Consider the following 16,518-nt stretch of genomic DNA (forward strand, 5'->3'; position numbering starts at 1 on the left):
GAAACCTGTCCTAGGGTCATGCGAAATATAATATCGTTTTTCAGATTGGTTTTAAAGTTCACCTAAAAGAAAATTGCGAGAAAGTATATCAAAACCTGATATTTATCGAGGTTAGTAAAATATTAGGTTACTAAACTGTTCCTTTCGTACTTGATCAGACTGGTTATAGACACACAGCACGGCTGGTGCTCTACCCATAATCGTCAGACGATACCCTTTCCTCTTTGATTGTGTCCGAGACCCCGTGAAAGGCAGCTCTGTTACTCAGCTGCTTTGATATTTGCTCTGGCCTGTTTCGTCGGACAATAAATGATGATTATCTATATGTTGTGTTATGCAAAGACTTTGAGTACATTCTTTTACGGTTTGTAAGTTTTATTTTCTATAAATTAACACGAGCATTTCTGGCTTTACATACCATATCTTCTGTTACCATTATGTGTTTATGGGATTCACCAGGCCGGTTATTTGGAACATATTTGGGATTGTGAGTGAAATTTGGTGCACCGTAAACCGGTTTGGTTTGAAGTTGAACAGTGGTTTTTTGCCACTGGCCATGCTAAGAAAATATCCACTGTGTTCCTTTACTTGTGTGTTAAGTCATTGTTCTCGATAAGTTTTATAGTGTCCATAAATAAAGTATCACTATTCATATATATTTCGTCCAATATTTTGGTGGAACTATGATAGTTCTTTTAAAAGATCTGATTAGATATACATGTTTCTGTTTATGGGAGACCGTACACGACATTATGGAAATATATGAGAATTATTGTTCATGTCATAACTTACCGGGGGGTCCAGTATATCCACGAGGTCCTTTAGGTCCCAATCAGCCTGTGTCTTCCTTTTCCCCTTTTAATTAATACCTTTTGTTAAAAAGAACCAAACAAACAGCTGTGATTATTTGACAATATGTATTGAAGTTAGATAAAGTATTTTTTTTACTAACGAAATATCACAAGAAAGCATTGAACAAAATCAATGCAAACACACACCAGCCGTACACCCGTACATAACTAGCGAAATCAAAACATGGACAGCTTTAGTCATTATATATACCAAACGAAACACTTGAAGTATCTATCTACATTGAATTAATTGCAAAGAAAAACATTGTTAACAAGCAAATGGTAGAAGGCACCCAAACCAACCAATGAAAAATAGCCGGTCGGAATATTAATTCATTCCGAGATAGACATAAAAAGAAAAACCAGTACAGATGTCAGGCAATACTTTTTTTGTCTTTTGATGTGCGTAACAACATTAATTCCATCGGTAAACATTTTTCCTGACAGTTTGCAACTTACCCGGTCGACCCGGTAGACCTATCCCAGGTTTGCCAGGATCACCCTTTAACCCTGGCAATCCATACTTATCTTCTACAATACCACGCTTCCCCTTTTCTCCCTTCCTGCCAGGTAGACCGGAACGACCATCTGCTCCCTAAAATATTAAAAACAACACATATTCGCTTTGGTTTTGCTTTTTCGATCAAGCGTATACTTATTCACTCCTAATGAACAACATAAAATCAACTTCTTCAATTAAAAATACCCCTCTTATTTGACAAACGATGAACTGGCAGAAGTGTATGCCACGTTCTAACTACTGAAATCAAATTTTCGTAGGATAATTGAGTGTCCTGAGTTATGTTCTGTTGTATGACAATTTGAAATCAGTATATTTACCAAGAATTTGTATTTGTTGTGGTAATTACAAACATCTTCTACAAAAAAGAAAACAACAAAAGAAAGAAATATTATATATTTGAAAAATAATATCTGCTAACAGTTCTGCATCTTTTGTAAAAGCCAGCGTCGTTTTATCAGTATAAAAGCATTTTATGTGTCAGCGACTGCGTTTCTAGTTGTGAAATCAGTTGACACTGTTAGCAGAGCTACATTGACAAATCAAGCTTTACCTTTCTCTAAACTGGATGTGTAAAATTGAATCTGTTAGTTAATCAAAGTATTCATGTGATAACTTACCGGCCATCCCGTATTGCCCGATTTTCCTTTAGATACCTTTTAACCGCTATATCCCTTTTCGCCTTTAATGACTTTAGTTTAAACAAGAGGACCATGATGGCCCTGTATGGCTCACCAGAGTTTATCTGGCCTACTGACCTAGTTTTTGACCCCAAATGACCAAGTGTCGAATATAACCTAAAGATCATCAAGACAAACATTCTGACCAAGTTTCAAATAGATTGGGTCACAACTGTTGCCTTTAGAATGTTCACAAACTTTTCCTTTGATTTCACCATGTGACCTACCATCTGAACCAACATGACCCAAATTCAAACTTGACCTAGAGATCATCAAGACAAACATTCTGACATAATTTCATAAAGACTGAGTCACAACTGTGGCCTCTAGAGTGTTCACAAGCTTTTCCTTTGATCTGGTCTACTGACCTAGTTTTTGACCCCCACATAATCCAGTTTCATATCTGACCTAGAAATCACCAAGACAAACATTCTGACAAAGTTTCATAAAGATTGGGGCACAACTGTGGCCTCTAGAGTGTTCACAAGTTTTTCCTTTGATCTGGCCTACTGACCTACTTTTTGACCAACATGGTCCAGATTCAAACTTGACCTAGAGATCATCAAGACAAACATTCTGATAATAATTCATAAAGATTGAGTCACAACTGTGGTCCCTAGAGTGTTAACAATCTTTCCTTTTGATCTGGTCTACTGACCTAGTTTTTGACACACATGATCCAGATTCAAACTTGACCTAGAGATCATCAAGACAAACATTCTGACCAAATTTCATAAAGATTGAGTCACACCTGTGGCCCCTAGAGTGTTAACAATGTTTCCTTTTGACCTGGTCTACTGACCTAGTTTTTGACCCATATGATCCAGATTCAAACTTGACCTAGAGATCATCAAGACAAACATTCTGACCACATTTCATAAAGACTGAGTCAAATTGTGGCCTCTAGAGTGTTCCCAAGGCAAAGGTTGACGGACGACGCACGACGGACGACGGACACCGACGGACGCCGGACAATGACCGGTCACAATAGCTCATCTCGAGCACTTTGTACTCGGTGAGCTAAAAAAGAAACAAAATGCGATGAAACACACTGAAATATTGAACTTACAAATAGGTATTTGTCGAGTTTTCGTGTTGTCATGTTTTCGCCTCGCCGACACGATAACACTAAAACATGGCAAAACAAGAAATATCTTTAAAAATGATGGTCGGCGAATTGTAATAACGAAAGACGTTTATGAATTTTTCATCTAACATTCATCTTTCATCTAACATTTTTCAAATTGCAAAACTAAACACCGCACTTTAACAATTTAAATGGTTCTCTTTTAATTTTTCTCAAAGGTTTCGTAGGGTTGCAATTTTGTTTCGTTTATCCTTAGACAAATAATTACAGCAGTAGTTTGATGAAGATTCATGAAGCGGTTCATGAGGAGAGGTCATTAAACGTGTTTATATTTTTAGCTAAATTGGTCCCTATCCCCATTTGTAACAAAATAGCAGGAGACCTTACGATATTGTTACACATCGAGTTTGATAAAAATCCATTACATTTTAGTGGTTAATGCGAAGAAAGGCATATCTACTTTTAGCTATAGTGGTCCCTAATAGGGCCCAAGTTCCTATATAAATAAATTTGGAAGAGGACCTTATAATGATGCTCCAGACCAAGTATGACAAAGATCCACCAAGCTGTTCATGAGACGCTGTATAAAGGCATTTCTAGTTTTAGCTCTAGCAGCCCCTAAAAGGGGTCAGATGTCCCAGCTGAACAAAGTTGGCTGCGGGCCTAATAAAGATGCTACAAATCAAGTTTGATTAGAATACATGAAAAAAAAATCAATTAAAGGATTTTTTTATTTATTTCTAAAATAGGCCAACTGATCCCGCTTTAACAAATGCATATTCGCTATTCATGAATCTTTGGACAATGACGTCACACCTATAAAAAAGTGTTGGTCAAGCAAACATACAATTGTAATTAGTTCAATATTTCTGTTTCATAAGCAAAGATTGACCGTAGTCATATCACATAGATAAACTGTATGCAGCGTACCTTCATTTCAGTGTAATGAGATTCAGTCATTATATAGCATATACATAATAAAACAGATTTCAACTGAGTTCAATATTTGCATACCATACTAAAGAAAAATATTCATATAATAAATCAGTTAAATAATTTATAACAAATATATCAAAGCAAACAAGTACTCATTTTAATATGCAATCTGAAATCAGAATAAGTCACAAAAGCAAGAAACCTTTTCATATACAGACGACAATTGTAACAAGGAAAATCTTTTAAAAAGCACTTCTCTACATAAAAGACTCTTATCACACCCTTATTCATGTGATACGCAGACCGTATTCAGCTCTTTCTTTAATTTGATATATGTTGGTATTTGAACAGGTTTTTATCATATTTATTAAACTTACTTATCATTTTGAGATATATCAATATTCTTGCTAAATATACTGAGACAAAGTTAGCTTTAAAACTGTGAACAGCGTCGTTTAGGATAAACGCTTTGTCTACATTTCACTCAGCGTAGCACAATCAACAGAGTGAAAGAAATTGACACTCTCGTCCAATCAGGCAGAGTGTTGCATAAATCTTCCATTTTGATAAATTATCTATAATGCGTTATCAAGTAGTTTGATTTGGAAACTGAAGTCACGTGGCATAGGTAACGAATTCGTTCTTAGACGGCGTTCGCCGAAAAATTCAGACATCTCTTATAAAACGTAGTTATTCTGAAGCCGGTGACAAAGGGTTTAAGAAGCATTTTTCTTTCTATTCAAACAAACCGTCAATTCAGAATTAATTTATATTCACTAAAGCTGCATTAGGAGATCTGACAAAAAAAAAAAGAAAACACGAAAACTCGACAAATACCTAATATGTCGAGTTTTCGTGTTTTCTTGTCGGCTGGGTTTAAAACACGAAAACACGACAAAACGAAAACTCGACAAATACCTTATTTGTTGAGTTTTCGTGTCGGCTGTGCCAAAACACGAACACTCGAAAAAGAAGGTATTTGTCGATTTTCGTCTTGGCGGGACGAAAAGACGACAGCACGACAAATAAAGGGCGCTGTTACACCTCAAAATGGTAGCATCGGATTTTGGTAGTCGCTACCAAAATTCGGCTTGGTTTTGGTTTCGACAAAATGCGTTGCAAGGGTGTATATGATGCGTTGAGTATCATGGAATGAAAATGTCTCCTATGAAAAATCGAGATATAGTTTTCGTATAATAACAACCAAAATATAGATTCCTGTAGATTCGACGCTTTGTATCAATAACATTTATTGTTTAGTTGTTTTAATGTACTAGTGTTGTCGGAGGGATAGTCCACCGAGATTTTTAAAGCACGAAAATGTTGAATTCTATAAAATGAAGTATGAGGATGGCACACCAGTCCTGCACCCAGATATTTTTTTTATAACAGCCCACATAATCATGAATCGTGGATTCTGTGCGTGTTTTAGGGGTCTTAGATAAATATTTCCGGCAAAAAATATTTGTTCTCTTTAACGGTGAGGGGTTTTGAAAGTCCACTACAGATATCTTTGAAACGCAACGCAATGTCTACCTTGCATATACTTACAACACGTATCATGTGACCGTTTCTCGTCATGTATTTATATCCTTTAAATTTTTTTAAGGTAGATGAAGTACGGTGTTCCGTTTGGACAATCGTGATATTTATTTAATACCAAATCGCGATGCACGATGGTATGCTGACGAAAACGCGATGGCATGATGATGAAACAACGATGGTACGATGATGAAAACGCGATGGCACGATCATGAATTCGCGATGGTGCGATGGTGAAATGTCGATGTAATTTAGCATTTTCATCATCGTACCAACGCGTTTTCACCATCGCACCATCGTGCCATCGCTTTTTCATCATCGTACGATCGCGTTTTAACCATCGTGCCATCGCGTTATCACCATCGTGCCATCGCGTTTTCACCATCGTGCCTTCGCGTTTTCACCATCGTACCATCGCGTTTTCACCATCGTACTATCGCGTTTTCACCATCGTGCCATTGCGTTATAACCATCATACCATCGCAGTTTCACCATCGTACCATCGCCTTCCGGTTAGAAATGCGTAGTTCCGTGCACTTGAATTTTTGTCAACAATAGACGAATGTATCTCAATGTATTTTGTGAGAAGAAATTTACCATTTAGATTCTGCTGTTTTGCAAAATGTTTTACAAAATGTTCAGTGCCCAACTCATTAAACTGTGTAAAATCTCAAGGTGACGTCATTTGTATTTTATGCATGCATGAAAGTAAATAAAAAGCTGGGTGTAATAATCACATGATATTATTCAAACTCAGCTTATTCTTGTTAGGATGTAGAAGGTACATAGTGCAATGTGAAAATGAGATTGTATTACCACGCGATTTCATCGTCGTGCCATCGCGTTTACACCATCGTACCATCGTTGTTTCATCATCGTGCCATCGCACAATCGCGTTTTCGTCATCGTACCATCGTACATCGCGGTTTAGGATTCAATAAAAAGTCACGATTGTCCAAACGGAACACCGTAATGAAGACCCCCAGTAGCCCTGGACGTAGTTTAAGATACATGCGGACTATCTTGGACCTCACCTAGGTAAATATCACCCTAAGTTAGATATTCACCGACATCATAATATTGTCCGTAAGTATTGACCTGGCACTCATGAATATTCCGTGTATTTCTGTAAATTAATTTTCGGTGTCCGAATATAAATAGCGTTTAACTAAATATTACATATATCGTTCATAATTGATAAACTGTCGCATGTACAGGTAGCTGTGCGGACAAAGCGTTTACCTGCCAATATCACGATTGTGGGTTCGAGTCCTACGACCGACCATATATTTTTTCCCCAAATTTTATATGCAGACTTACGACTCATTTGATCAAACGTATCGTGGTATTTATGGTTCATTTATAAAGAGTAATCATATTTTCCCGTTGTAAAAAAGCGGAATAAAATTGTTTTAATAGTATCTTAGATACAAAGACAAATTACCTGTCACCAACGTTCCAGAAAAAAAATTACAAGAGAAAATTCATGAAATATGACACATAAAATGATGTAAACGATAACCATACAATGCATGAAATTGAAACAAAAGACCTATTCAGTAAGTTATTTCAAACCCATGGTAACGCGCGTGCTAGTCAGACACCTTACCTCTACGCCACCGTGTCATAGATTAACTTCACATTTTACTTTAATAATGTAGATACTTTCAGGATACCAATATTACATAAATTAACGGAAACACCCGAAAATATTGGCGGAGATTAATGAGTGCCAGGTCAATACTTACGGACAATACAATGAGTATTTTATTTATTGTTTACACTGAAAAAGAGCTGCGTGGTTAGTATCATAAACAAATCTTGTTCTACTTAACTGCCCGTGATGTACTAGAAATACAACGGATGTTGTCAAAAATTATATCACCACAATGAGAGATGTATTTTATCCATATACAAGCAAAATGTGACTTTCATGTGAAATTACTCTGTATGCAGTATAGCGCGTGGGTTTTAAGAATATCACTTTTTGTGGCAAATATTACTTTCTATGAACCTCTATTGGACCAATTATCGAACAACAAGTCATCCATGAAACCTTCTTTCATTTCTCTTATAAATTTCTTTTCAGTTGCTAACATTTTCCGCACCAGTGTTGCCTGTGACTTCATGTAGGAATCTATTCCTTTAGTACTTTGACCTGCCTCTTTCGAAATGGTTCCATTCGAATGCGTTGGTGCTGTTGTGTGCTGAATTAGATTCTCTAAGTTCTTTTCAACTCTATCAATACGTGTTTCAGATTTGGTGACATATTCTCGAAGTAGTCTAGAGAAAATACGCAAATGTTTTATTGTTATGTACAATTAATGGGCGTGATTCAAAGACATGACATTTTGTATAATATCTGCAAAAAAAGCTGTATGACACAGGTCTTAACTTTCAACTTGAAGTTGGCTTTTTCAGCTCTCATTTTAGGAACGCACGAGATAAGCAGTATTTTCGCAGAATAATGTTTAGTTTTATTAGATTTTAAAGACGCGCCACAGAATAGACTTTTGTACATACATGATGGTAATTATATATGATTTGCATAAACAGAAAAATTAATGGAGACATACAAATTGGCAGTGGCAAATATTAGGCCAAGACAATGAGATTTATGTCTAAACATCTTATTGAATGAATGTAGCAGTATGCACAGTATCTGAAGCTGAGTTTAGACTAGACTTCGTTTTTACAGTGTAAGATACTTATTTAGTTATGTTCTTAAAACTATTCTAAAAAGACATTGACTGAATAAGTTTGCAGACACATTAATTCAGGGAGGGTCTAAATTTAACACATGTCACCTTGAAGTATACCTGTATTATATCAGAATTATCAGAATGACAGAATGAATTTTACGAAGTTCATGTGGGAGGTAAAAGTAGGCCACTAGGTTGTGATTGGTCTTTAAGTAAATGCAGCATAATTACAGTAGCTAATGCAGTATCTGATGTTTTGCAGTATATACTGCAGTCCAGTAAGTGAATCTAAAGCCACAAACCGACTTGAAGTTATCTTGTACAGCTCTACCTGTGAATTTGTTTCCTAAATTGAACCCGTACCTAAGTATACCACAGACAAGCCTGATAACTTACAATATCAATATTGCGGCATACAGCACCAAAAAGACCCAAAAATTAAGAAAGCCAGCTTAAAGACCACATAAAATAAAATAAGGATTTCTTAGACTATTTTTAGAAAAAGAGTACATTTTGATGCAACATCTTTTGATCAAACTATATCGAATGTAAAACAGTTCATTTGGCAAGAACTACTAGACGTGAATGATTGCACGAATTTCACGTTAATCACGCATTAAGTAATGACACGCTTCAATGAGCAGAAATGTAACAGCAGTTTAGAGAATTATCATTTTTGCCCAAAATTTTTGCTTTCCTTTTTCTTGAAAATATTTATCAACCGTAGTCTTTAGGTGCCTTGCATAGAGTAAAAGTTGATATATTGTCTAGTCCTCAGGGAACATGGATTTTGATGGTTTTACATATATGTCAAAACCTCTCATGGACGGACTCATTCGAACCGGGCCCACGATATATTTGCTTGCTTACGTTTATGGGTTCAAAATGATCACTGTTTACTATAATTTATTAGTTTTTAGAATTCTTACATATCAGTTTCGGTTTTATATTTGTTTTTCTTTAGAAATAATATTTCCAAAAGAGTGACTTTGCTGTTGAATAATTTAGAGTTCAAATGCTAAACAATTATATCACGTACGAAAGAAAATGACAAAAAAATAAATGACGAAATTGGCCGTGTCAATATAAAAAAAAAATACGCGGAAGTATCAATTTGAAAGAGATGTGCATCTTTATTTTGTAAAATGAAAAAAGCACACGTGTTTACCACAAAACAGTACTCAAGTGTGGAAGAGAGAAGTGCCAAGTGGATGTTATTTATAAACGCGAAATTTTGATTAGACATACTATCACGAAAGAATGTTGTGTTTGCTTTCGCGATTTGTTTCAGAAAAAAATCACATGTCATCTTTATGCAATCTTACCATTATCATAAAATCATTTATCGAACATTTATTAAGAGGAAAAATAGAATTTACCTTATATCAAAGAATATTGTATCATTTCGGCTGGACAATGCGCCATAATGTGTCGTAAACCTCTTTCAGCGTCTTGTCAGACTTTTCAGCAGACGACAACGTTAGCAGGATTACACAAGCTGCCGTAGTCCGTGCCAGTGTTAACATGTCTTTTTTAATCACAAGTAAATATTGCTACACTTTTCTAGGAAAAATGCAATAACGAATTCATATAAAAGTGATAATAACATACTGCTATTACGTAACAGTTTCCGTTTGCACAAGTCGATTCTGTGAAATTACAAAATTTCGGAAATAAGTCCGCCGCGCCAATTACGCTTGTTTATAAAACGATTTGTTACGGAGAAAATTCTTACAGTTCATGATACCAGCGTGCGATGAGTGTGTGTAGTATTCATGTATACAACATTAACATATTTCTTTATTCTTTTTCTTAAAATATAACATGATAAATGGGTTATTCGCTATAGCTGCGATAACCTAAATTTAAAACCATGTTTTAGTTGTATCCATACTCCAAAGCAAATACGAGAATTTAACAACAGGTCTGTCTTAAATAGTTTGTCAGGAAAAGATTTAGTTGGTGTTATTTAACACAAAACTTTATTATGAAATGTTTGAGATACTTATTAAATAAATAATCTGTATTTTGGTATACATTTAGAAACCTTGATAAGAAATTTGTTGTTATATTTTGTGGCTGAGTTCATCATCCATGCAGTTGAACTCCGGTGCCGGTGAAAAGGGGCGCAAAAGGTTTTGAACTTTTCATAACCGCTAGTTAACAGACTTGGCTGCATTTTATATTTTCAAAGGACCTTCTTATTAAATTTATTTTACTTGTTAAAAAAATAGTTGATAAACTATAATATTTATTTACGTGTTTTTGTTGTTAATTCCAAGAATATTTTACTAGTTTGAAATAGGAAACAATGCCCCTATAAGCCTTAGACAGACACACGGACTTTTAAAGTGAAAATCATCCGGCGTTTACATGAATGTGTATGAAATCTCTGCATTGAGTGTAGCATCGTGATAGCTCAGTGGTAGAACGTTCACCTCTGGACCGAGAGCTCCGGAGTTTGAGCGCCACCGGAGAGAGATATAGAGAGACGATAAAGCATGACAGCTTGTCCGACGCAGATGATTTTTTTTGAGAGAGTGTTTTGTATATTACAATTAAACACAGCTGCTAGTCCGATGCAAAAAGTTTATTTCTTTGACGGGAATTTTTTAATCAAGTTTAACCAAGATGTTAGGACTTGATCGTAGAAAATTCCTGTCGTTATCTCGTCCCACATTATTGATTTGCTAATGCAAGGGACGCAACTCAACAATAATACGGGTTCAATACACATACAGTTGTTTCGATTTTCAATTTGTGCGACACAGCAGACTGTCTCGTATTGATTGAATCAAGTTATTGTATTTTTATTATAATTAGATTATTGCTACTTAAAAATCTGTGTAATTTCATCTGAACAGAGATTTTGTTTTTGCTTGCAGTAAAATGTCTAGACTTATTGGGCAAAATGATATTCAAATGTCGGCAGGAGATGTTTACGAAGTTATTATTATTATTAAGATATTATCACATTCACAACACTTTACAATACTTTATTAATGAATCTTATTTATTACACTATTCGTTTTATTATCGAACTCTTGATCGATAGGCGGAGGCTCCTCCAAACGAAATGGGGCTATCCCATCAATGGGGGAAGGGGGCACGAAAACAATTTTAAGCCGGACGTGCTATGGGGCGTGGGCAGTGTTGCCTTTTCCATTACTGCCCATGAACAGACTCAATCAAACCGAGTCTGCAATTTTCACTATTTGCCTTGTTCTCGGTGCTTCCGAGGGATCTACTTTCCAGATTTTATTAAGAGATTTACGGGTGGCAGCGACTCAGTTACAGTTTTCTGACGATTTCCAACAGTCGTCTTATATAGAAGGTAGGCATCTTTAAATATGATTTTTATTATATAGTTAAAAAGTCATAAAAACTTGCATTTCATTATATCACTATGCCTTTATTTATTTGACTGATTTGTTTATACAACAGTTTGGAATTTGTTTTAGAATTAAGACATAACATATAGCAAAACTCGAAACAACACGGTGACGTTAGACGCTTGTGGAATAATACGACTCGTGAATTATACACGAGGCGTATAACCAGATATATTAAAACATGCTTCTGCTATTTATTATTTCGATTCGTCCTTTATATGAAATGGGAGATCAAATGTACTAGATCTCTTACTTGTATGGCGCCAAAATAATGTCACATTTCCACATTTTAATGCAAATGTGCTCGAATTAAGACATCATATATACGAAAATCGTGTTTTATGTTTATTAATGCTCGTAAAAACGTTTACGGAATAATTTCACGAGGGCGTGACCCGTGTGAGTTATTATGGCGGCGTACAACCTATTTGAGTGTATTAAGCCTGTTAAAAAACGTCATACAAGTGTGTGTGTGTTCGGGTTTAACGTCTTTTTCAACAATTTTTCAGTCATACAAGTAAGCGTGCTTTAACAGAAACAAATACTGTACATATGAATGTAAGATAATTTATAGACTAGCAATGCACCAGAGGCATTGATATTAAAAACGACACTTGTAAAGATCAGCGTCTGCTTAAACAGTAGGTATTGTGTATACGTTATCAAAACTGTATTCTATTTGTTTTTAAGTTTCTCAGTAGTTTTCTCAAATGTTCTAAACGTATACGAACACATCACATTCTCACCACAAACAGAACACGTTATTTAATTACTGTTACATCACAGTCTCATGGCATGCAATATTCAGTGATATAATAGAGCCACAAAATGTTACTTTTTTCATTGCATGGTTCATATACTAAACTGATAACTTCATTGTACATATACATATAGTAGTCTCTTATAACTCTACTAAAGAGTGGCAAAGAACATGTATATATAGAATTTCATCATGTCTTTAATATTGATTTGTGTACTTTGATGAGACTTTAATAGACAATTAAACATAATTATACATAATATAATCACACCTATTTACAGTTCAGTTCAAACAGTTATAACCACTCATTGATCGTATACATTTTGAAAATATCATTGGGCCCCTTTACCCCTCCTATTCAGTTGTATAGCCGTGTTTACTTCTTCCATTTAATTTTAAATGGACCAAGTTTGGCATTTCCTCCTTCGCCTTTTTGACCAGGTGGTCCCATTGGCCCTTGCCTACCACTTGGACCTTGATCTCCCTTTTGTCCTTTCATTCCACGAAAGCCAGGAAGACCATCTAGTCCCTGTTGATATATGAATTTGAAAACTGATTTTAAATTGCTACATCATTAACTTTAACTGTATTAAAAACAAATACTTTTTTAAAGATATACTATTTTTAAATGTCATATTTGAAACTACGAACAATTACTGTACAGCGTCTTTGTAAATACGCACTTATATCTGTATGGTCAGTACTGAATTCATACGCGGATGTTTTAAAACATAAATGGAACTAAAATTGTAGGAGGTTTTTCAAAATTAGTTTTCAATTAAGATAATGGATCCGTCATCATGACACTCGGAAATGTGCGAGTTCTTCAAACGCAATGTCGGCATTTTTCGCATGCGGGCGTTGCGTTATATTAATGTCGCCTAGCAAGCATTTGTAATTACACGGAAATTACGGAAAGCCATTACGGCAGCATGATCGTAAGAACATCAAGAGCTGACGATCTCACGGAAGTATACTTACAGGTTCTCCACGAACGGACACACCCATAGGCCCTTCCGGTCCTGCGTCTCCTTTTTGTCCTTTCTCTCCCTTGGCAGCCGATACTTTAATAGAGGCTGAAATATTATAACGTTCGTTCTACGGAATCATTCACTTATTTTGTATTAGTTAGTACTGACGCAAAAATACATATGGAATCGAGGTATATACAATGAGCAAATTTAAAACAGGTATCTGACATTTTAGCATAACAGTGTTTTGTTTATAGCAACATGACGCCAAAAAACTCGGCAAAACATTGATTAGTTGGAGACGTACCAATGACCTGATCTTGTTTCTTTAGACGATCATCTACCATTGCCGTTTCATCTTTAACTTCATCTCTTACTTTCTCTACAGTCCGTTCCAAGTTGTTTAAACGCTGCTTCATTTCATTAACGTCTTTGAAATCCTCTGCGAATTCTTTCCCAACTTCTCTAAGAAATTTCTTTTCTACAGCCACCATTCTCTGCATCTGAATGACCTGACGCTTCATGACTCCTTTCAGGCTGTATTTACTTTGTGTGGTTTGGTTCACTGGAGGCAGAGTGCTCTGGTCACATGTACATGCCAACCCTGAAAAGTCTTTCATTTTTGTTTTCATCTCATCTGTTTGCTTAACAACACCATCGATTGTTGATCGGAACAGCCTGTTTTTATTACGAAAAGAGTAACTGTTAACACATTATTCAAGTTAGAACAATATCAAAAAATTACTGAAAAACGCCTGGCAATCCTTTTCATTAAGAAATGGTCATTCTGCCAAACAACTTCATCAGTAATTAAAATTAAGGCAGGTATGTGAATGCGCAATAACTAATACCATTTATAATAACTCTTCTAGAAGCTTAGAACGCCACCAAACTAAATAGCGATAGCAGTTGGATTGGCTGAGTCTGTTCAAGAGAGGTAATGAAATGTGAAGCACCCCTAACGCCCTCTAGCACTTGCATAAGTGGTACTCTTTCTTTCAGGGCTAGATATTATAACATCACTGAGTGCTTAGGGAACCATGTACCACACACATAGTTTATTCTCAGGAACCAAACAAATGTAAAACTATTCTTAAACATAAGTAAATTAACCATGGATTGTTAAATTACGATGTACGCCTCCAGAATGAAAGAAATTAGTTCTAGTATTCTAACAACTAGCACGTCATTTGTAAAATAAATTATCAAACAAAAAACGAAGAGATCAATTTCTAATTTGACCTAGATTTATGGCTTGTACATCTATTTGGGTATGGCATCACACTATTATAACATCATATTTCTGTTGTCATGCCCATTACTTAATACTGGTGTGACACCACTGATGAGTTGCACTCAATAGGTTCGCTTAAGGTATAATAAGATCCGTAATCGAGTACATCCTTATGAAGGGTATTCAATTCCTACCACAAACCTACTTTGACTGAAAATTTTCAGAGGTGTTTATGGTTTATGTAACCCCAATTTGGACCAAAACTTTCTTCCTTATTTTCCATTTTTTGCTAGAGTCTAGTAAGGTTTTACTTTTCTCAAGCCTTATTATTGATTTATTGTACACAAGTGGAAATGTTTCATTTAATAAGCGATTTATTGCTGTCCAAAATGAAATTACCACTGAAACAGAAGGGGACAGATTTAGACATCTTTAAAAATACTGAGTTACATGCGATTAAAGTTCTCTATTTTGTCTTTACTCACTAGATTACATATTGTGGAAGAAATGTAGGTAGGTTTTACTTCTGCCCCAAGGTAATTTTTGAATGATGTGAGCAAAATTTAAAACAGTCCCACTGGACTCGATCTTAATTTTTCAATGCTGTCACTTTACATCCGTTTTGTTGAGACACCTTAGAAAAAAATGATACTGACTATTTTATTTTGCGTTTTATTATTGTTAACCAATTTTTGGATGTTTCTTGTATCGAATCAAATGGCATAATCAATTATCTGCAAACGTTTTGGACAGTGGCCATCACTTTGAAATTTGTCTGTACTTGAGCTAATACCATAAATTATATAAAATTTATATAATAAAACGGCACGGTAAAAGTTATTGAAAAATTGCAACACAGTGCCAAACCCGGTCAACTATAAGAATATACCAAGCTAATGCTCATAATCCGCTGAATTAAGGCGTTTTTATAAAATAAGTTGGAAAAAGGTCTAATGTTGAAAATACCTGATATTTCTGTAGCAGTGAGGTTGATGCATCTCGTATTGTTTTGATATCTAATCAAGCGTTTTGACGTAAGCACCAATCTGACTAAAGTACATCTCCTATTACGCTACGCATAGGATCTGACAACGAGCTATTGATGGCCTCGTTCTGACAGCCCTCCCGCTAGCCAATCAAAAGCTAACTTACAACATTCTGCAAGCTTTAAAAAGCCTTGGTTTTTGATATCAACAATTTTTATGTCGAAAGATATCAGATAGGCGGTTAGCTCAGTCGGTAGAGCACTTGCTCTGTAAGCGTGAGGTCCCGGGTTCGAGCCCTGGATTAACTGCAAATTTTTCTTACTCTGACATTCGAACAAATTGTCTGATTGGTTCAAACAAAAATAGGTTTGCGAAAATAAAAATAGCAATATTGGAAATCCAAAATATACAGAAGACGAATGTGAATGGGTCGTTCTCAGATCTTCGTTTAGAAGATCAAGTACTTTAGTCAGATTGACGTAAGCACATGGCTAGAAATTATGTCGATAAAACCTTTTATAAAACAGCATGCAAAAATAATATAAAAGTTACCTGATATCAAATGATATGGCATCAAGGCGACTCGACAGAATATTATAAACCATGTCGACAGGCATATCGGCATCATTAAGCGGGATTGATTGAAGCAGTATGGTCATAAACACAACGTAAGTCCAAATAGATCTGTTACTTTTTTCGACTGCCATACTCCAAATTTGTCTTGAACATAAAGTATGAAAGAAAATGTGAGAAGAATGCTACAGTTAAAACACAGCCTGCTTTTACTTGTAATATTTGATTTTTTTAACATGTGTTTCGAATTAAACTGTTTACAAAATAACACCAGAAACGAACGC

The 16,518-nt window shown here is 35.4% G+C and overlaps 1 protein-coding gene across 1 annotated transcript; it reads right to left on the reverse strand.

Moving 5' to 3' along the window:
* Positions 1-11,661: 11,661 nt before the first annotated feature.
* On the reverse strand, positions 11,662-16,485 carry LOC123558152 (macrophage scavenger receptor types I and II-like). The gene is made up of 4 exons (XM_045350033.2): positions 16,214-16,485; positions 13,749-14,119; positions 13,452-13,546; positions 11,662-12,999 (listed from the first exon to the last, which is right to left on the reverse strand). The coding sequence occupies exons 1-4, from the start codon at positions 16,366-16,368 to the stop codon at positions 12,847-12,849; spliced, it is 774 nt and encodes a 257-aa protein (XP_045205968.2). The 5' UTR covers positions 16,369-16,485; the 3' UTR covers positions 11,662-12,846.
* Positions 16,486-16,518: the final 33 nt, after the last annotated feature.

This window comes from Mercenaria mercenaria, chromosome 15 (genome assembly GCF_021730395.1).
Source record: "Mercenaria mercenaria strain notata chromosome 15, MADL_Memer_1, whole genome shotgun sequence".
Classification (NCBI taxonomy): domain Eukaryota; kingdom Metazoa; phylum Mollusca; class Bivalvia; order Venerida; family Veneridae; genus Mercenaria; species Mercenaria mercenaria.

Bases quoted from the DNA above. Each gene is read 5' to 3' on its own strand.
- LOC123558152 (XM_045350033.2), bottom strand. From the start codon at position 16,368: ATGGCAGTCGAAAAAAGTAACAGATCTATTTGGACTTACGTTGTGTTT. The intron at 14,120-16,213 runs GTAACTTTTATA...TAATAAAAACAG, and splicing joins GCCATATCATTTGATATCAG to GCTGTTCCGATCAACAATCG. The intron at 13,547-13,748 runs GTACGTCTCCAA...ATAATATTTCAG, and splicing joins GAAACAAGATCAGGTCATTG to CCTCTATTAAAGTATCGGCT.